This window comes from Leiobunum rupestre, chromosome 4 (genome assembly GCF_980474605.1).
Source record: "Leiobunum rupestre chromosome 4, qqLeiRupe1.1.hap1, whole genome shotgun sequence".
Classification (NCBI taxonomy): domain Eukaryota; kingdom Metazoa; phylum Arthropoda; class Arachnida; order Opiliones; family Sclerosomatidae; genus Leiobunum; species Leiobunum rupestre.
Genome location: NC_143387.1, coordinates 54896446 through 54918660, shown reverse-complemented (window position 1 = coordinate 54918660; position 22215 = coordinate 54896446). Strand labels below are relative to the sequence as shown.

At 41.6% G+C, this 22215-nt stretch overlaps 1 protein-coding gene across 3 annotated transcripts in view; it reads right to left on the bottom strand.

Moving 5' to 3' along the window:
- Nucleotides 1-22215, bottom strand: part of LOC149948333 (uncharacterized) — a 104862-nt gene that overhangs the window by 43960 nt on the left and 38687 nt on the right. For all 3 annotated transcript variants that reach the window (XM_090173311.1, XM_090173313.1, XM_090173312.1), the window contains 2 exons: nt 3921-4098; nt 780-3847 (listed from right to left, as the gene is read on the bottom strand). In XM_090173311.1, the coding sequence (XP_090029437.1) occupies nt 780-3847; nt 3921-4048 (3196 nt within the window). In that variant the 5' untranslated portion in view covers nt 4049-4098. The remainder of the gene's footprint in view (nt 1-779; nt 3848-3920; nt 4099-22215) is intronic.

The following is a 22215-nucleotide window of genomic DNA, read 5'->3' as shown; positions in this document are numbered from 1 at the left end:
ATTTTCATGTACTAGATTCCCATACATATGGTAGCGATTATATTACAATCAGATATATTAAAATACCTCTAAAAAACTATGTATCTAAATAGATTTATGACAGACTAGTCGTTATACTTCGCGTTATAATTGTTTATTTTGGTGCAGATTGAATAAAATTTTTAAGCACCACTTATGTAAACTAGAATTTTGCATTGTAAAATTTGGTAAATCAGAATCTAGAATTGAATGGCGATCAAAACTAAAGCTAGAAGACAATCGTGACTCAGCGAGACTCTGCTCGAAAAATGTCGAAATCGTTTCCAAGTATAGTCCCAACGAGCGAGAGTCTAAGGCTAGAGCTACAAATTATATTCTTAACTTTTGAGTCGAATCTTTGTCATGGTAAATTTTGGCAAGCAAAGGGTTATATTATAACAAAGAGTTCGAGAGCGCGCACGGACATCGGTGAGAAGAGAAAAGAAACACCAAACCAGCACAGTAATTCCCCAACAACAGGACCGCGCACAATCGCGATGGTACGTCACCCGCGGTGATTAATGAGGAGTTTCTCGTATCAGTTTAATAAACACAGTCACCAACAGAGATGATCTAAATGAAATCGTTTCGTACACATGCCGCGGACATGATTAAAAAACAACAAGCGGCGCAAAGAGAGAAGGCAAGGCATACGTCATAAACACGTCGGGCACACACTCAAGGTGGAAGACAAGAGTTACTGAAACCGGACCGGACATTCCTACAAGGTCAAGCCTTTACGGAGACTCCATGCAGCTCACCTTTGACTTCGCCCAGAGCGTCCCGGCTATTGGAGCTGGTCAACGAAGACAGCAGATCGTCCAAACTTCCCTCGCCAAAGCCGCTGGAGAAGGATTTGGTCTCGCTGTCCGACCAGAACCCTTTGGGATGCGGAGGCCTTTTCGTCAGCACGATGTTGCTAGTTCGTTTGGGCGGTGGCGGAGCCGCCGGTTTCGAGTCTTTCTTTCGACTTTTGATCTCGGAAAGGCACATCAAAGAGTATATCGCGCCGTGTTTGCCCTTGACGGGTTCGGGGAAGGGCACGATGGCCTTGGGAGGGTCCTTGCGCGTTACTTCCGTCAGAGTTTCGGTGCTACTACCGCGAGTAGGCCCGCTGGTTTTAGCCGTCAAGTCCGTTTCGTTGACGAACGCCTCCCACTTGCGCGATTCCAATTCCAAGGCCGCGATCAAATCGGACATACTTTGCGTCTTGTCCGCGTCGCCGCCGTTCGTGATCGTGTCGAAAGTCGATTCCACGTTCGCGGACAGCGATTTGACGGCTCTGTCTTTCTTGCGAGTCGGCGGTTTTCGCCACGATTCCACTTCTTGGCAGGCCGCGTCCAGAGGACTGGAACCGCCGCTGGAACTCTTGCTTTCGCGTCTTAGATTCCGGAACGCCATGTCGTCTCTGATGACGTCCGGATTGGATTCCGGTTTGTAGAAATTGACGCGTCTCTTTTCGTCGTCACTCGGGGTGGCGTGGAGGTAGTCGCTGGCTGAGCATTTCGGCAGAGGCTCCAACGGGATTCCGAAGGGCGGATGCGGAGGTGGCACCTTCGTCGAGTCCGCCTGCGCGTACATTCGGTACGATACGTCGTCGTAGTTGACGTCGGGTTCGTCCTTCTTGGAGGTATTCTCGTGGAAGAACCCGTTCATTCTGACGGTTGGGGTTAAAGCCGGCGAGCATTGCAAGTAACTGAGGTTGGTCTCCGTGCCGGGACCCCCGGGGCTTTTACTGGGAGTAGGACTGGATGTCGTACGTTGAAGCCGTCTGATGGCCAAGTCGTCGTTCACCTTGTCCGGGATGGCCGATCTCCGACACGGCGGCGTTTTCTTCGAGTGACCATTGAGCCACGGTCTCGGCCCGAAACTGAAGCTGTCGCTGCTACTCTTGGCCAGCGGAAAGGCGCCGTTGATGCCGAGCGCCGATGGGTCCGCGATGCTGAAGCGTTTCAATTGATGGCTCGTCGGGAGGTCGCGCCGCTCCGCCCGGTCCAGGAGGTCTTCGTCGTTCAAGCCCAAGCTTTGGTATATTTCCTCCAGTTCTTGTAGGGCGTCTTCGAAGTTGGCGGAAGTTCGTCTCCGCTTTTCCTTCTCTTCGCTGCTCATGTCGAACGCTTTGGGAGTCGATTCCCGGTTGGGGGTGGTCTTCCTGGGTGGGGTCGGAGGAGGCGTCTCCTTCAATTTGACCGCCGACGCTGTACCGTTGTTGATGGCACTTTCTAAGGACTCGCTTTTCTCTAGCACCATCGACAACGGCCTACCATTGGCGATTGGGGGGCTCTTGAGACCGGAGTAAGGCGTCAAAGACGTCGGTCTCTGAGGGACCGATTCGCTGGTCTCCTTCGGCGATATCGACGGTGGAGTATTAACCGTGACTGGGGTTCTTTGGAAAACGGTAGAAAATCTGGACTGTTTCTTCGAATCTATCTGAGAATCGCTCATATAGGCGCTGGTACTGGTATCGCTGAAAGTCGGGGCCTGGTCCGTGTAGGAATAGACCTGGCCCGGTTTAGAAGGCGGAGGGACGTCGGTGTAGTAAAACAAAGGCGTTTTCCCCGGAGGACTTTTGATAGGAGACAGCGGCGGTTTGCTGACGTTGCCGCCGGATGTGCCAGGAACTCGATGCCACCACGGAGAACTTCTTCCGGAACTGCCGCATTCGCTTTGCAACGTCAGCGTCGGGGATCTACTGATGACCCTACCGTACAAGTGATCGGACGGCAAAGCGCAAGAAAATGGACGTTGGGGTCGATTCGGAGGATGACTCAGCCCCGAAGAATCCAGCACGCCGCTTCTAGCAATTCTAGGAGGCGGCGTCGGAGCCCGTCCGATGCTGGGACTGGAAGTCATGGATTGGGAACTGAGCCCCGAGTCGCACGGAGAAGGTTGGGCCACGCTGAATGGTCCGCCGAAGACCGTCTTGACCGTCAAAGGGGAGGGTTTCCGGGAAGGAAGGAAGCTGTGTCCGTGGACGTTCTGCGGGAAGTGCGGGTTATTCATCTTGGCGGCGGGATTCTTTGGTAAGTTGAAGATATCTTTGGAAGACTCGAGGCCGCTTTGGTACGCCGAGAAATCGGAGACGCGTTTCGGGTCTTCGTAAGCGCGCGACTGCTTCCAGGAGAGACTAGAAGGTTTCGTCGGCGGTTCGTCTTGCGGAGGCGACGGGGTTGGTACGACGGGAGGCTCGAGGGCGTTGGTCGGGGCTGGAGGCGCGGGGGACACGCTCTGGCCGAGAAAGTCCAAATTCGGATCAGAATGCGTCGCTTGTTTGAGCGAAACGTCTTCTTGAGATTTCCGCTTCAAGTAACGCTCGGTTCTGGCGGCTCTGCTTTTATTTCCGTTTCCGCGAAGAGCGCGATTCAACGCTTCGTCGCTGTGGAACCTCCAAATGCTCAACTTGGGCGGCGACACCGCGAAATGATCGAGTTCATCGTCGGAAGAGTCTTTGACGCGTTCCCTTTCGGCGGCGATCCGGGCCTTCAAGGCTTCCAGCCGTTCTTTGCGACTCAAACTGTCGCAGGAGCCGTTCTGGGAGTCCAACTTGCCAGGCACGGACTCGGACTGTCGCGACGCGAGCTGGCTCTGTCGCTCCGGTCGATCCCGCCAAATTTCGTCGAAGCGCTCTTTCTGGGGTGTTTTTCGCGGCGCGGGCACCCGCAGGAACTCTACGGAAGAGCAGGAAGTGTCGGAGTTGGAAGTGCCACCTTCGGCGCCGATCTCTCCCTCGTCGGAACTGCTGCGGAGACTGGCAGACGGAAGTGGTAAACAAGAGGCGCGTCGTTTCCGTTTGACCTTAGCTGCTTTTGGCGTTTGTTCCGAGTAACTACTGCGCGGAAAGAACGGAAATGCTATTAGACAAACGAGCGTCGGCAATCGGGCCAAAGGGGGACCATTCGTACCTGCTCCCATCGTCCTCGAAACTGGCCCAAGTGAAACCGGGAGGGAAGCCCTTGCCGCTCAGAGGCAAAGAACGGGATTTCTTGCGGGACTCGGACAACCGGCGAACGCTGCCAACCAGGAGGTCCATTTAGCAGCAGCTAGACATGGAGGAGCCAACACTCCTAATTCGTTTGGATTCTGTCGAAATAAAACAATAGGTTTTTAATTTACAAATTCTCTTATTAATTACCAGAAAATCAAAAACCCAAAAAAAATTAATAACGATTTTATGAAACCGAAATTGCAATAAAATTATTTACAGAAATTTTTTAAACCGTTGAGTAATATTGATACATTAATTTGTGGAATAAGGGAAGAAAATAAATTTGCATAATTATATATCCAGTAAAACCATAAATATATAATATTGTTCCATAAGTTTGTCACTTTGGGGAATATTTGACTGAGAGCTAGTAACGGAGTGACGTCGTCACAAGAAGAAAATCTCCCCCTAGCGAGGAGCTCTTAAAGGCTACGTGTGACGCGGGAGCAAACGGACGCAAAATGGCGACGAAGCCCGTAATCCAGTCTGTTTTGTGATTAGCTCCCAGTAAAACTTTTGCATGTGAAGAATAGGAAGTGTCACACTTATGATACAATATTATACACTTATAGTAAAATTAGGGGTCTGAACCGCTTTGCAGATCATCATCTAGGTATATTAACATTTATATATGCCAATTTCTTCTTTATTCCACAAATTAAAACCAGCATATAGACTGCAACAACCCTACTTTCTTCACATTATACACTACACAGACTAAGCCCGTCCTACGAAACGCGTACGATTAGCTTGTACGGTAATCAGTCGGTGCGTAATAAAGCTACATTTATAATCCTACGCGTTTGCCTCGCGCGTTTTCAACCTGTCGATACATTTTCCTCCGTCATTTTAAAAGAATATTTTCATTCAGAAAACCAGCCTACTAACGAGGAGACTACCCGAGTTGAAAATCACCGATTTTGTTGAAACTAGGTGGGTATGTAGACCTTATGGTAACGTGATATTTCACCAAGGGAAAAGTGGCATTAGTTTTGCCATGGCAACCGAAAATGTTTTTGACAACACAGTACGTATATTTTCCCATTGAAAATAACATGGGAATCTGAGCGCTTCTAAGGGTCCTCCACTGTGAAAATTTTCAAAACCAAAAAAATAGATCAAAATTGACAAATGAAATTAATTTTATGATATTTTAATGAATTTTGGTCAATTTGATCAAATATGTCAAAATTGATCAGAATCGGTAAAAATGGAGAAAAGCGAAATATAAAAATAAAAAGTTGTATTAACCAACTAATCGCCAAATCGACGGTAATAAATGAATTTTATCCTAAATAATAAAATAGAATTTCGTTGTTTGAATTTGAGAATTATTATTATTATTTTTTAGAAGTGCTCAGATTCCCCATGCTATTTTCAATGGGAAAATATACATACTGTGTTGTCAAAAACATTTTCGGTTGCCATGGCAAAACTAATGCCCATTGCAACTTTTCCCTCGGTGAAATATCACGTTACCATAAGGTCTACATACCCACCTAGTTTCAACAAAATCGGTGATTATTGGACAATTAAAGTAAGCAAATACCATTTATACCTTAACAATAGCATAATAACAAACACACTCCACTTTGTTAACAAGCAAAGTAATTTCCGAAAATCATACCTGAAAAAAAAACCTCCTATCTTCCCCAAACCTTAAAAAATAAACTGTTACTAAGCCTAATTAAAAAAAGTTCGGCATATCTGGCTGGCAGATATTTACAGTTTGCATAACTTTCTGATCAAGTTATCAGTACACACTGGCGCTACACAAGCCCAAGCAAATCAACCGTTATTCCTGGTTCCAAAAGCCGCAAGTTCCCGCCCCACTTTGCCCCCCCCCCGCCCGCTGACACGTGCTCGGGCCTAAGACAGATAACAGGTTTAGATAGAACTCCATTCTGATGTGTGTGCTAATTTTAACGTGGGAGTCAATTTCCTTTTTCAAGAACAAAATTCACCCCAAAGATAGCGACGGGTATAAAATTGGCCCATTTCTAAAACAAAGCGGAGAGCGGATGACGACACTGACTCTGGTTGTTGACGTATCAAAGCTCGGGTCTTTCACCTCAAGAGCGAAGGGATAAATATTTTTCACGCTATTTTGTAATAATTATTTGTAACAATAGGCGCACGTGGGAAAAAGCGTAGCTAACCAATTTAATTTACCCAATACTCGGACGCTATTTTTTTTTTTTTTTCAAAAACAGGTTTTTTTTTCATATACCGGTACAAAATATTATTTTTGAAGGGTTGAATGTTATTTTTTAACAATTTTTCTATGGAAAAATATCCGAAAAAGTCATATTTTTTATTCGGTGGATGTACCTTTTGTAGTTTTTGATTTGGCGAATACCTGTGTCTGGGGAAAAATGTATTTTGCTATTTTTCATTTTTGGGCGCGTTTTTGACGGGAAATGGCTTTACGCGAGTTTCGTATTCATTAAAACTACCCTTTGGCCATACAGCACGCTAATATAATAATAGTCAAAAATATACTTCTACACGCGTAATTCTCTTCACGCATCGAATCATACGAGACAAAAAAACGAAATCTATTCCATCAAGCGGCTAAGTAGCGAGAGTCGAAAAATTTCACTTTCGATTTGATTTTTGGGCTTGGTTTTAGTTGCAATTTTGTCTGTCTTTTGGGATAACGTACTAAAATATTCAAAAAATTAGGGATGCACCGATATAGGTACGGAAGATATATCGGATATTCGTGGCCGATAATATCGACCGATATTAACAAAGTGATCTATCATAACAGTAGTGTATATGATAAAACCATTTTAAAAGACTGTTCAGGGCACTGTCATACCATTTTATTCTAATTTTTCATTAAAAAAGTTTGCAGGAGCATTTCCGAATGTTTCTTCAGGGTTGCTACGAAATTTTGAGATGCAAATTCCCTGTTTTCCCTAACTTTTTTTCATTTTATATTTTACTTTTATCAGAAAATAATAAATTTAAATGGACTTGCATTTCAGTAAAAAGGTTATTGCAATTATGAAAAAATTATCCAAACTTTCAAGGAAATAAATGATAACCATAGAATTTGTCATAGATCTGAGTAAAATTATCTTCCAAAAGTGTCAAGATAAAATTGAATTCCCTGAATTTTTACAAATTCTTAAAATTCCCTGACGTTTGGCAACCCTGTTCTTTTCATTTTACGTGATACATATTTTTCTATCACAAATTAAATAGTTAAATCGAGAATTTTCTTATTTTTTTAGGTTTTTTCTGAAAATATTTTTCTTATACCGGTATAAATAGCCCGATATATCGGTGCATCCCTCCAAAAATAATGTATTAAAATTATTCATATATGGAAATGTTCAATTTTAATAATTTTGAAAAATACGTGATGGAATTATTAAATAATGATAATTTCGCATAGAGTTTTGAATTCCTAACGTCACTAGCTTTCGAATGAGTATCAACAATATATGGTTTAGACTTTTGACCAAGAATGTATTTAGGTTAAAGGGAATATAACCTCAGGTATTTGGTGTGGAACACCAACGTTTGCAGCTCTGGCCGCTCTTGCCTTAGGCTTTAAAAAAGTTTGGCGCCACTGTACAGAGAAATTTGAAAAATTGAAGGGGTCTTCCATAAAAATTGCTTTGCAGGTTATATTCCCTTTAAGAGAGAAAATGGGTTGATCGTGATTTCCGGAAGATAAACCACGCCCCACCGCTTTTCCTCGCCCAATATTTCCCCCTTTTTCCGGGCTAGAGGGGAAGACACTTCGTTACCGTAGCAGGCTCTATAGAATTAATATATTCTTGATTTGACATATAAGCCTTTAGGGCCACCTAAATGACCAGAAGTATGTCTAGCGAGTACTTGTTCGAAAGCTCGTGAAATATCCTATTCACTAGTATCTACGGTGTATTATTTCTATAACCGACCACATAGTAAACGGGAAAAAAACGATATTCTATCGGATTTGTAGGGAAAAAACTAAATAAACACAAAGATAAACAGAGCTTGAAAGGCGCCCGTTTTCAATGATTTCAAAAGGGGCCGCTTTTTATATCATTCGCGGTACTACTTATTTCCTTATCAAAAGGATTTAGAAAGAAAAGTGAGAAAAAATCAATTCGGTTATAGCTTCGAATTTCGGCCCGATGATTTCTTGACAATGACCGTCTCCAAAGAAAAGGTATTAGGTATTATATGCCGGGTATTTTCACGACTAGCCAGGCGTGTACCATCAACGAAACTTTTCGATTTGGACAATAATCCGCCACCAAAAAACCAACCTCAATTTCTTGGCGTTCGCGAAAATGGCGACTTGGGTAAAAAAACATCAAATTGAAAATCCTATTTTGTTATTTAGCACAGGCGTTATGGCGTACATTACAGTGTTGCCATAGTTTATTCAGATTTATCCTAATTTTTAAAGATAAAAGTTAGCCATTTTTACTCTTTATTTTAGTAAACGTTTTCCACTTCGAACCCAAATGAAATTGCTCGACTTTTCCCTGTAGTTTATAAAATTCCCTCGGCTTTTACCACTAGTTTTTAATTTCCCGACTTTTAGACTTTTACTAGTAGTTCTTAAAATTTTCTGATTTTTAAAATTGGCCGACTTTCCCCACTAGTTCTTAAAATTTCAGCCGACCTATCGCACTAGTTTTTAAAATTTCCCAACCTTTCCTATACTTTCAAAACTCATTTTAAAATTCCTTGACTTTCCCACTAGTTTTTAAAATTTCCAGATTTTTCTCATTAGCTTATAAAACTTTTACCTGACTTAACCCACTAGTTATTAAAATTTCACCCGACCTTTTCTTTAACTTTAGACCCATATTAAAATTCTACGACTTTTAATGCTAGTTTTAAAATTTCCCGATTTTTTCACACTAGTTTTAAAATTTTCCCGACTTTTCCCTCAAGTTTTAAAATTTCCACCGACTTTTCCCACAAGTTTTAAAATTTCCACCGACTTTTCCCAGACCTTTAGACCCATTTTCCAATTCCCCGTCTTTTCCAAGTATTCCAGGTACTGTAGCAACCTCGCATTTGGATTTCTAGGAGCGGCAATAACGCGAAATCGATTAAGATTCTTCGGAGAGTAGTACACGAAAACGTCGCAACATTTTCAAGTTACGCCACTCTCGACTCCCCGCCACACGTTGCGTAAGAACCACATTTTCTCGGTGAATGCCATGCCATCAAATATTAAGCGGGTCACACTGGCTCTGTAAGGAGGAGCTTTTGGTTTGCTTTTGACATCATATTTTATTCACGCCGGCTACGAAACAGTTTTTTTTTCTGACCTCAAATATTGTCCCAGTGTAAGAAAAATCTGAATATTTTTAATTGAAATTCAAGTGTTCTACTTATTAGTAATTAAAATATATTTATTAATAAAAGTTAAATTAATTTATCTCATATTTTGAATATATCTTACATTAAATCAGGTTTCATAAAACTATTGGAAAACCTATTTCTCCGATATTTCCAGATTTTCCACTGATAATGACTTCAAAAGTCGCTTGATGATTTAGGCTAAGGTGGTGCCTTGGGTATTAGCCTAGCTGATTATTTTATTTCCCTTACCGGGTGACCAGGGAAATTAATTGAAAAATTTAAAATTTGAACGCGAATTATAAGAAAATATAGAATACAAAATAGGTAAAATAAATGAAAATTTAGGAAACACCTTAGGCAAAATAAAGGAAAATATAAAAAAATGGCCAAATAAAGTAAAATATAGGAAACATGCGAGTACATGACGACCAAATGTTTTTGGAAAAATTAACTAAAGTTATTATTATTGTGTATTATGACAACTCCAGAATATTATTTTCCCGTTGTTTTGTGGAAATTCAAGAAACAAATTGAAAATCAAAATAAGTAAAACTAGTAAAATGAATGAAAACTGCAGAAATGAAAGGAAAATATAGGAAATAAAGTAAAATTAAAGGAATTTATTAAAAATATAGGAAAACAAATATGAAATGTAGGAAGTCTGGTCACCCTGCCCTTATTTTCCACTGATATTTTTCCAGGTTTTCCACTGATATTTCTAGGTTTTCTATTGATATTTCCCTTATTTTCCCAGGTTTTCTTTTGACAGTTCACTTATTTTCCCTGGTTTTCACTGATATTTCCCTTTTCCCTAGGTTTTCCACAGGTTTCCTTTATTTTCCCAGGTTTTCCCTTATTTCCCCATGTGCCAGAGCACCCATTGTTTTAACATAACCTCAATATAAAAACTAAGAATTTATCTAGTGTAATTCTCCATACCATTGCTAACTTAACCAATCTTTTCACTAATTTCACGATTGATATTTAATCTAATTTGGTTATATATTATTATTATATGTAACAGAAGTATTAAAGGCCAATTTTAGTAAGAAAAATTTATTGTTGTAAATTTGTAAATTTTAGAGTAAACTTTTTGAATCCTCTTAAATTTACCTGATTTTTACTAAATAAAGAAAAGTTTCCTGAATTTTACTAAACAATGGAAATTTCCCCCATTTTTATAAAATGGAATTTTCCTCATTTTTTATAAAATAAATGGAATTCACCCGATTTTTACTAAATAAAAGAAATTTACATAATTTTTACTAAAGGAAATTTCCCTGACTTTTCTGTCGGAAATCTACTTTCTGATATTTCCAGATTTGTATAATACCTGTAAATAGTTTAAGAAAGAAACCTTTATAATACCAAGCCCAACTTGTTCACTTAAAAATGTAAGTCAATGGTAGATTGATGTCTAAGATTGGGAGGTTTCTAGCATCCTTACATCATCCCTTTGTCACGGCGTTATTGGCATTGAGTAATCTTCGAACGTCGAAAGAAAAAGATACATCGATGAAACCCATTATTAAATCATTCTAAATCTGGACTTTTCAACGTCAAATCGACCTAGAAATTTCGTTCGGGAACAATACCCCAATTAAATTACGAGAATATTTAAATCCACGCTTATTAAAATGTGTCGCGGTGCGCGAAAACAATGGCCACTGAGTTGTCATGCCTGTCTTCATTTTAGAAAAAAAACCTCTCTCACATAAAACTATGAAAATAGCAAAAAGGGGATACTAGTATTTATTTTAAAAGCTTGGGAGCAATATTTTTTATGAAGGAAGATTTCTAGCGTGGCCTTTTACAGACGAGAATCACCGTGGAAAACAATGGAAATTAAGAAGCCGAAGAAGAACTTTCCATGATGATTCTATCTCGTGACCCAAACGCGTTTGTTGAAGCAATAAAACTTTCCAAGGACAGATTCTGTTAGTTCATAATGTAAAAAGGAAAAAACAACCGGGTTTTTGATTTATTTCGACATTTTGCGAGCTCAGCTGGAACTTGTTGTTATAGCAGATACTATTTTGTACCACTGTCGTGGAAATAAATTTAATTTGAAAAATAACTGTGTTAAATAATGGCAATTAAAGTTTGTAGTTTTTTAATATATTGTTTAGAATGTTAATTTAACTCTACGAATTATTTTAATTTAGTTCTAAGAGCTTGTACGCTTGCTTTTTAATTAAATAAGATGAAATAGCCTAAATATGGATATTTATAACATGACATGTGTTTAATCAGGGTTCCTACCAAATTTTCAGATTCAAATTTAGTGACCATTTTAGGGCCAAAATTTATATTTTATATTTTAAATTTATTAGATGTTAATATAAATTTAAATTGACTTATATTTAAGTAAAAAGGCTATTGCAATGTAGAAAAAATTAGACACTTCCAAGGAAATAAATGATAATCATATAATTTGCCATAGATCTAGAGTAAAATTACCTTCCAAAAGTGTCAATATAAAATTGAATTCCCCGACGTTTAACAAATTCTTAAAATTCCCTGACCTTAGGCCCATTTTAAAATTCCTTGACGTGTGGCAACCCTGTTAATTTAATTTTAATAAATATATATTAATTTATTTCATTCTAAAATTAAATTGACCAAAACCGGTTAAATTTGTTAAATCAAAATTGCCCATTGCTTATTTTAATATAATATAATATAATATAATCTAACATAAATGAGCCGAGCCGAGCTGGCTAGCTTTAGATGCTTGTTTAAATGCACTGTAATATTCCCACAGCTAGGCGAGTGGGGGAAAAAAATTATCACGCTTTATGTCGCTTATAAGTAAAAACAACATCGTTATTGGTGTAAGGACAAAATCAACAGTTATTTAAAGTTATTTATTGGGGGGTGGGATGAGCTTTCTCCCACGCTCGACAGAGGCGCCAGTAAGGTAATACCCACTTATAGCCAATAAGCTCGCGAGCCGGCTGGTTTAATAATCAAGTTCGGCTCGGGCTCGCTCGTCACGAGCCCGAGCTGGCTAGTGTTCGTGAACAGTCCTAGTTTCGCCAGAAAAAATATAAATACCGAAGTTTTTTTCAAGCGAGGGTTAACGATAAATTTAAAACTGAAATGGTGTTTTACGGGGTGACAAAGGTTGAGAACCACCGTAATATAATATAATTAATATATATTTTTATATTTTAAATATTAATATGTAAATATTTTCCCCCAAAATTGGACTACATATTGTATATTTAAATAATTAATAAATATAATACATCATATAATTAATATTGTAGAAACAAAATGATAAATACCTGGATAATATTTTACGTTAAAGTATTTTTAAACAAAATTGGAATAAAATACTTATTTGAAAACAATTATATAAATTAACATTAATTTATTCTTAATTAAAAATTATAAAACTGGAATATGTTACTGATTTGGAAAATAAAAATATTAATTAATTTTAATTTATTTTTAATTAAAAATTGGAATATATTACTTATTTGGAAGATAAATTAATATTAATTTATTTTTAAATTAAATTTGAAGATATTACTTATTTCAACTTTGTAGTTCCATTTTAGTGAATTCTTTTAAAGAATGAAGTAAAAAACGTAGACCTATATTAAGTTCCTCAATGAAAAATATCAAAATGCGATAAAGAAAAAATAAGTGGATCCAATTACTCCTTTAAAGAAACCAGGTTCAATTTCCTGCGAACACGAAATGGTATAATTTTATCAATCGGACGTATATACGTTTTGGGGTGTGAATTGGATCGAATCTAGGTTACTTGGTACCCAACACTCCGAAAAACAGGCCCAAAAAAAACTATCTACAATTCGAAACGCCCAAGACGTGGTAAACATTGCTTAGCACTGGGATCTTCCAACAAAAACGAAAATAAAAAATCGTACAAAAGATAAGGAATTTCGAACCTTTCTCGAGCTAATTTTTTTATGTTCTCCGTAAATTAGACGCGCCTTAATTATCAAAGCAGGGGGAAAACAAAACTAATGAAGGGAATCTGAAACTAGTCCACCATGACAGTGAAATGGATGACCAGCTCAGAAAGATTCGCGGTGTCTATTTTCATCGGCCAAAACAGAGGAAATTGCTCCTAATTTGTGGTGGAGGAATTAATCGTTGTTTACGCAATTGCCCAGCCAAAGAAAATGCAGAGACAACTCGGGGATATGTTAGGGCCACTCACTTCCGGGATTGTTCGTAGACGGGTTAAGCGGCCCCTCAAAAACGTGTTTCATTTGAGTCTTTAAAAAATCAGGGAAATTACTAAACATAGTCACGGGAAAATCAGGGAAATTTCTAAAAATAGTAAAGGAAACATCGGGAAATTACTAAAAATAGTCACGGGAAAATCAGGGAAATTTCTAAAAATAGTAAAGGAAAAATCGGGAAATTACTAAACATAGTCACGGGAAAATCAGGGAAATTTCTAAAAATAGTAAAGGAAACATCGGGAAATTTCTAAAAATAGTCAGGGAAAAATCAGGGAAATTTCTAAAAATAGTAAGGGAAAAATCAGGAAATTTCTAAAAATAGTCAGGGAAAAATCAGAGAAATTTCTAAAAACAGCCAGTGAAAAATCGGGAAATTTCAGTCAGAAAATATTGGGACAACCCTGTTATCAATAACCAACTTTAAAATTGTTTCAAAAATAGGTGGTTTATTTTCGCTTGTTCCGGGATTTCGGTGTAGGGTAAGAAGAGTAAGGCTATGACGTCATTTTACTCTGATTCTGTGGCGGCGAATAGTTTGAGTCGGAGTAAAAAAGTTTTTCCACAATGGCTGCCTGTGGCCTTTTAGCGGATAAATTCTGGTTAGCAGACGACCAAATCCGTTTTACTCTCTTTACACCTCCTTTTCAGGAGTAAAAAGAGTAGCCTTGATACTCCGGAAAAAGCGAATAGTTTATGGGCCGAAGTAATTCTCATCCCCGGAACAGGCGAATAAAACGTTTTAGGGTAAAAAGAGTACACTTTTAGTCCGAGAACAGGCGAACAAAAACCACCTTTTGTATACAGGAACATTTAAATTAGAATTTAATTCGTAAGAAAATATATGTTTTATAGCTTATTAGATTTACCTTTGTACATCGCCCCTCGAAAAAGTGTAGCAGGGTTGCCAAAATATTTTCAGATTAAAATTCCCTGACTGATTCCTGACCATATTAAGAGATTTTCCCTGACTTTTTCAGGCTAAAATTCGTCAATTTGTAACTTTATATTTGACTTTTATCAGAAGTTTATAAATTTAAATAATCTTATATATCAGTACAAAGGTTATGCAACGTTAAAAAAATTGCAAAACTTTCAAAGAAGTAAATATTAATCACAGAATTTGTCATAGATCTAGAGCAATATTACCTTCAAAAAGTGACATGATAAAATTGAATTCCCTGACTTTTCCCTGATTTTTTACCAATTCTTAAAATTTTCCGACTTTTTAGGAAAAATTGTAAGGGTTGTAGACGTAGTTTTATTGTGTACTATCTACACTCCTACAAGTTATCCCTATTCGTTTTCGATGGGTGGCTAAAAAACTGCTAATCAGATGATTTCTATGGAACTTCTCGCGTTGGAAGCTAAATGGCTCTATGCAAACTGGAAAGACCAATTTTAAAACCATGTCTATTCCTCTTCGAAATTTCCTTTGGCTTGGCCAACTTTAGTCGAGTGTCTGGCTTCTAAAATTTGCACCTTTGATAAATGACAGGTGAAGGCTTCCTAGAAAACGATTAGCGAGTGTGCCGCACTACATCTACAATCTCGTTAGAGTTCTATTCATTTCGATATATTACCAAGAATATATTTATATTAAGGGACAATGACTGTTTAAAAGATTTGCGAAAAACCTGGTCGAATTATGACTTGGCCCGAGGTAACCGCTTTGGTTTCAGTTTCCGCCGGAAGACATAAGTTGTAGGTGAACCAATGAGATATCTGACCCATTTGACTGAGCTTTAAGGGGAGGAGCATACTGGTAGACGCCGAGGTGGATTTGAGGGTTTAAGGGGAGGAGCATACTGGTAGACGCCGAGGTGGATTTGAGGGTTTAAGGGGAGGAGCATACCGGTAGACGCCGAGGTGGATTTGAGGGTTTAAGGGGAGGAGCATACTGGTAGACGCCGAGGTGGATTTGAGGGTTTAAGGGGAGGAGCATACTGGTAGACGCCGAGGTGGATTTGAGGGTTTAAGGGGAGGAGCATACTGGTAGACGCCGAGGTGGATTTGAGGGTTTAAGGGGAGGAGCATACCGGTAGACGCCGAGGTGGATTTGAGGGTTTAAGGGGAGGAGCATACTGGTAGACGCCGAGGTGGATTTGAGGGTTTAAGGGGAGGAGCATACTGGTAGACGCCGAGGTGGATTTGAGGGTTTAAGGGGAGGAGCATACCGGTAGACGCCGAGGTGGATTTGAGGGTTTAAGGGGAGGAGCATACTGGTAGACGCCGAGGTGGATTTGAGGGTTTAAGGGGAGGAGCATACTGGTAGACGCCGAGGTGGATTTGAGGGTTTAAGGGGAGGAGCATACTGGTAGACGCCGAGGTGGATTTGAGGGTTTAAGGGGAGGAGCATACTGGTAGACGCCGAGGTGGATTTGAGGGTTTAAGGGGAGGAGCATACTGGTAGACGCCGAGGTGGATTTGAGGGTTTAAGGGGAGGAGCATACTGGTAGACGCCGAGGTGGATTTGAGGGTTTAAGGGGAGGAGCATACTGGTAGACGCCGAGGTGGATTTGAGGGTTTAAGGGGAGGAGCATACCGGTAGACGCCGAGGTGGATTTGAGGGTTTAAGGGGAGGAGCATACTGGTAGACGCCGAGGTGGATTTGAGGGTTTAAGGGGAGGAGCATACTGGTAGACGCCGAGGTGGATTTGAGGGTTTAAGGGGAGGAGCATACCGGTAGACGCCGAGGTGGATTTGAGGGTTTAAGGGGAGGAGCATACTGGTAGACGCCGAGGTGGATTTGAGGGTTTAAGGGGAGGAGCATACCGGTAGACGCCGAGGTGGATTTGAGGGTTTAAGGGGAGGAGCATACTGGTAGACGCCGAGGTGGATTTGAGGGTTTAAGGGGAGGAGCATACTGGTAGACGCCGAGGTGGATTTGAGGGTTTAAGGGGAGGAGCATACCGGTAGACGCCGAGGTGGATTTGAGGGTTTAAGGGGAGGAGCATACTGGTAGACGCCGAGGTGGATTTGAGGGTTTAAGGGGAGGAGCATACTGGTAGACGCCGAGGTGGATTTGAGGGTTTAAGGGGAGGAGCATACTGGTAGACGCCGAGGTGGATTTGAGGGTTTAAGGGGAGGAGCATACCGGTAGACGCCGAGGTGGATTTGAGGGTTTAAGGGGAGGAGCATACTGGTAGACGCCGAGGTGGATTTGAGGGTTTAAGGGGAGGAGCATACTGGTAGACGCCGAGGTGGATTTGAGGGTTTAAGGGGAGGAGCATACCGGTAGACGCCGAGGTGGATTTGAGGGTTTAAGGGGAGGAGCATACTGGTAGACGCCGAGGTGGATTTGAGGGTTTAAGGGGAGGAGCATACTGGTAGACGCCGAGGTGGATTTGAGGGTTTAAGGGGAGGAGCATACTGGTAGACGCCGAGGTGGATTTGAGGGTTTAAGGGGAGGAGCATACTGGTAGACGCCGAGGTGGATTTGAGGGTTTAAGGGGAGGAGCATACTGGTAGACGCCGAGGTGGATTTGAGGGTTTAAGGGGAGGAGCATACTGGTAGACGCCGAGGTGGATTTGAGGGTTTAAGGGGAGGAGCATACTGGTAGACGCCGAGGTGGATTTGAGGGTTTAAGGGGAGGAGCATACTGGTAGACGCCGAGGTGGATTTGAGGGTTTAAGGGGAGGAGCATACTGGTAGACGCCGAGGTGGATTTGAGGGTTTAAGGGGAGGAGCATACTGGTAGACGCCGAGGTGGATTTGAGGGTTTAAGGGGAGGAGCATACCGGTAGACGCCGAGGTGGATTTGAGGGTTTAAGGGGAGGAGCATACTGGTAGACGCCGAGGTGGATTTGAGGGTTTAAGGGGAGGAGCATACTGGTAGACGCCGAGGTGGATTTGAGGGTTTAAGGGGAGGAGCATACCGGTAGACGCCGAGGTGGATTTGAGGGTTTAAGGGGAGGAGCATACTGGTAGACGCCGAGGTGGATTTGAGGGTTTAAGGGGAGGAGCATACCGGTAGACGCCGAGGTGGATTTGAGGGTTTAAGGGGAGGAGCATACTGGTAGACGCCGAGGTGGATTTGAGGGTTTAAGGGGAGGAGCATACTGGTAGACGCCGAGGTGGATTTGAGGGTTTAAGGGGAGGAGCATACCGGTAGACGCCGAGGTGGATTTGAGGGTTTAAGGGGAGGAGCATACTGGTAGACGCCGAGGTGGATTTGAGGGTTTAAGGGGAGGAGCATACTGGTAGACGCCGAGGTGGATTTGAGGGTTTAAGGGGAGGAGCATACTGGTAGACGCCGAGGTGGATTTGAGGGTTTAAGGGGAGGAGCATACCGGTAGACGCCGAGGTGGATTTGAGGGTTTAAGGGGAGGAGCATACTGGTAGACGCCGAGGTGGATTTGAGGGTTTAAGGGGAGGAGCATACTGGTAGACGCCGAGGTGGATTTGAGGGTTTAAGGGGAGGAGCATACCGGTAGACGCCGAGGTGGATTTGAGGGTTTAAGGGGAGGAGCATACTGGTAGACGCCGAGGTGGATTTGAGGGTTTAAGGGGAGGAGCATACTGGTAGACGCCGAGGTGGATTTGAGGGTTTAAGGGGAGGAGCATACTGGTAGACGCCGAGGTGGATTTGAGGGTTTAAGGGGAGGAGCATACTGGTAGACGCCGAGGTGGATTTGAGGGTTTAAGGGGAGGAGCATACTGGTAGACGCCGAGGTGGATTTGAGGGTTTAAGGGGAGGAGCATACTGGTAGACGCCGAGGTGGATTTGAGGGTTTAAGGGGAGGAGCATACTGGTAGACGCCGAGGTGGATTTGAGGGTTTAAGGGGAGGAGCATACTGGTAGACGCCGAGGTGGATTTGAGGGTTTAAGGGGAGGAGCATACTGGTAGACGCCGAGGTGGATTTGAGGGTTTAAGGGGAGGAGCATACCGGTAGACGCCGAGGTGGATTTGAGGGTTTAAGGGGAGGAGCATACTGGTAGACGCCGAGGTGGATTTGAGGGTTTAAGGGGAGGAGCATACTGGTAGACGCCGAGGTGGATTTGAGGGTTTAAGGGGAGGAGCATACTGGTAGACGCCGAGGTGGATTTGAGGGTTTAAGGGGAGGAGCATACTGGTAGACGCCGAGGTGGATTTGAGGGTTTAAGGGGAGGAGCATACTGGTAGACGCCGAGGTGGATTTGAGGGTTTAAGGGGAGGAGCATACCGGTAGACGCCGAGGTGGATTTGAGGGTTTAAGGGGAGGAGCATACCGGTAGACGCCGAGGTGGATTTGAGGGTTTAAGGGGAGGAGCATACCGGTAGACGCCGAGGTGGATTTGAGGGTTTAAGGGGAGGAGCATACTGGTAGACGCCGAGGTGGATTTGAGGGTTTAAGGGGAGGAGCATACTGGTAGACGCCGAGGTGGATTTGAGGGTTTAAGGGGAGGAGCATACCGGTAGACGCCGAGGTGGATTTGAGGGTTTAAGGGGAGGAGCATACCGGTAGACGCCGAGGTGGATTTGAGGGTTTAAGGGGAGGAGCATACTGGTAGACGCCGAGGTGGATTTGAGGGTTTAAGGGGAGGAGCATACTGGTAGACGCCGAGGTGGATTTGAGGGTTTAAGGGGAGGAGCATACCGGTAGACGCCGAGGTGGATTTGAGGGTTTAAGGGGAGGAGCATACCGGTAGACGCCGAGGTGGATTTGAGGGTTTAAGGGGAGGAGCATACTGGTAGACGCCGAGGTGGATTTGAGGGTTTAAGGGGAGGAGCATACCGGTAGACGCCGAGGTGGATTTGAGGGTTTAAGGGGAGGAGCATACTGGTAGACGCCGAGGTGGATTTGAGGGTTTAAGGGGAGGAGCATACTGGTAGACGCCGAGGTGGATTTGAGGGTTTAAGGGGAGGAGCATACTGGTAGACGCCGAGGTGGATTTGAGGGTTTAAGGGGAGGAGCATACTGGTAGACGCCGAGGTGGATTTGAGGGTTTAAGGGGAGGAGCATACCGGTAGACGCCGAGGTGGATTTGAGGGTTTAAGGGGAGGAGCATACTGGTAGACGCCGAGGTGGATTTGAGGGTTTAAGGGGAGGAACATACTGGTAGACGCCGAGGTGGATTTGAGGGTTTAAGGGGAGGAGCATACCGGTAGACGCCGAGGTGGATTTGAGGGTTTAAGGGGAGGAGCATACCGGTAGACGCCGAGGTGGATTTGAGGGTTTAAGGGGAGGAGCATACTGGTAGACGCCGAGGTGGATTTGAGGGTTTAAGGGGAGGAGCATACTGGTAGACGCCGAGGTGGATTTGAGGGTTTAAGGGGAGGAGCATACTGGTAGACGCCGAGGTGGATTTGAGGGTTTAAGGGGAGGAGCATACTGGTAGACGCCGAGGTGGATTTGAGGGTTTAAGGGGAGGAGCATACTGGTAGACGCCGAGGTGGATTTGAGGGTTTAAGGGGAGGAGCATTTAAAGAAAAAATAGTGCGACAGGAAATCAATAAATATTCCTACGCAGTGTCATTTTTACATCTCTAAGCGAAGTAGTAGAGGGAATTCGCGCCCAACGCAATCCGTGAAGACACATGTTTCATGTTAATGTCCTAAATAGATACTTATCTCCTAAGATATAACTTTTAATCAACGTAATCATAAACAGAAACGTTTAACGGCGTACAACAATTTGGGGCAAGATTTGAACGGAGCTTAAATCGTTTTTTAGCAATTTTAAGTTCTTTATTTCATAGCAAATCATATAGAAATTCGTTAGTGGAGCACGACAATTTACAAATCAAACCCGATATACACGAATCTCTAGATAATATAATTGAAGCCGGGAGCCAATTTCCAAACTATTTGTTTTCAATTAAAACGTCAGTACGCTGGAAATATTGGATTTTTCGGAGGCATCGAGGCGACAATAAGCGAAAGCGACAAAATGTCGTTAATCCGCGGATTAATAGCCGAAGGATTATTTTTATTGAGCGCAATATAAATGCCCCGCGGACGCTAAGAAATATGAGAAAACTTTCCCTCAAATTTCAGAGAAAGACAACGCAATACCATTCGACAACCAAGTCAAAACTTGTCAAAAGTCCGTTGACTCTTTTAATACTCGTTATCCCTCTTTAAATATGTCACCAATAACAGAAAACTAGAGTAATAGGCCTGTCTATAAAGTAACGTTGGCCTTCTTGTTTTGATGTTTCTGCCGCGTCACGGGTGACGTATCGATGACGTTAACCTACGAAAAGTCCTGGACATTAAAATTCGACGAGGCACACGGTATTTAAGCGAAAACTGAACTGAACTACTACGTATTTCGTGACGAAATTAATAATAATAATAATCAGCTAGGCTAATACCCAAGGCACCACCTTAGGCCTAAGTCATCAAGCGACTTTTGAAGCCTTTAATTCAGGTAGCCGGGTTAAATTACTTGGGCAAAGCAAGCTTTTTATTGAGTCTTAGTAACTTAAAATTTTCATAAAGAATAAATTATTGCAAAACGAAATTTGTTACCCAAAAGCCAGTGGATACTTTTCGACTGTTCTTTGATTTCGAGAGAGGGTAGTTAGTGTAAGCCTTTTGAGGTCATTTTACTCCAATTCCGCCATTTAGTTCCGGATACTCCGATTCACCTGTTCTGGGACTAAAAGTGTACACTTTGTTTGACCAAATTAAATTACTTTATTCATAATTCTGAGAAGTAGAAAGTGTAGTCCAAATACAGGTCAATAGTGTATAGTGTTAGAGTAATTATCATACAGACCAATAGTTGGATCTAGGTTACACTTTCAATCGCAGAATAAGCGAAAAGTATTCACCTAGATTGGCCAAAATAGTTCACAAGTTAAGAGAGTCGTCTGCTTATTAATTTCTAAAGAGATCTCAAAGTTTCAAAGTCACGAAAATCGGTTAATTTGGCGGTACTGAAACCGTCTAACTAATTAGCTAAATGTAATTCACAGTATAACAGGATTGCCACAAAATTTTGAGATTCAAATTCCCTGACTATTCCCTGTTTTCCCTGACCATTTTAAGAGAATTCCCCTGACTTTTTAAGGCAAAATTTTTATTTTATATTTGACTTTTATCAGAAGTTAATAAATTTAAATGGACTTATATTTAAGTAAAAAGGTTATTGCAATGTTAAAATTTTTTGCCAAACTTTCAAGGAAATAAATGATAATCATAGAATTTGTCATAGATCTGGTCTAAAAAAATAACCTTAAAAAAGTGCCAAGATAAAATTTAATTCCCTGACTTTTTACAAATTCTAAAAATTCTCTGAATTTTTAGGTCCATTCTTAAATTCCCTGACTTTTCCCTGACGTGTGGCAACCCTGTATAATAAAAAGGATTGTTTAAAAATGAATTAAATACAACTGCGTGGTTAACTTAACGTCGGTGATTTTATTTAAATTTCATAATCCTTTAAAAGTTTAATATTTGCGTAATTATGTGGGTAACTAATATCTCATCGATACAGGTAATTTTATCGCGAAACTAAGGAATTGGTCGGCCCAGAAAGATTAAATTATTTCACGAATGACACCAAAATTAGGCTTCATCTATTAAATTTCCGATATGGGACAATCTCCCCCGTTGAAGTATCTAGCTGTAATCCGGTTTTTCGCCTGAGTCACTTACAACGAGAACAATTTGCAATATTAATATATTTTGCAAACTTGTTTTTCGTCATATTCCGATTTGGCTCTTTATTT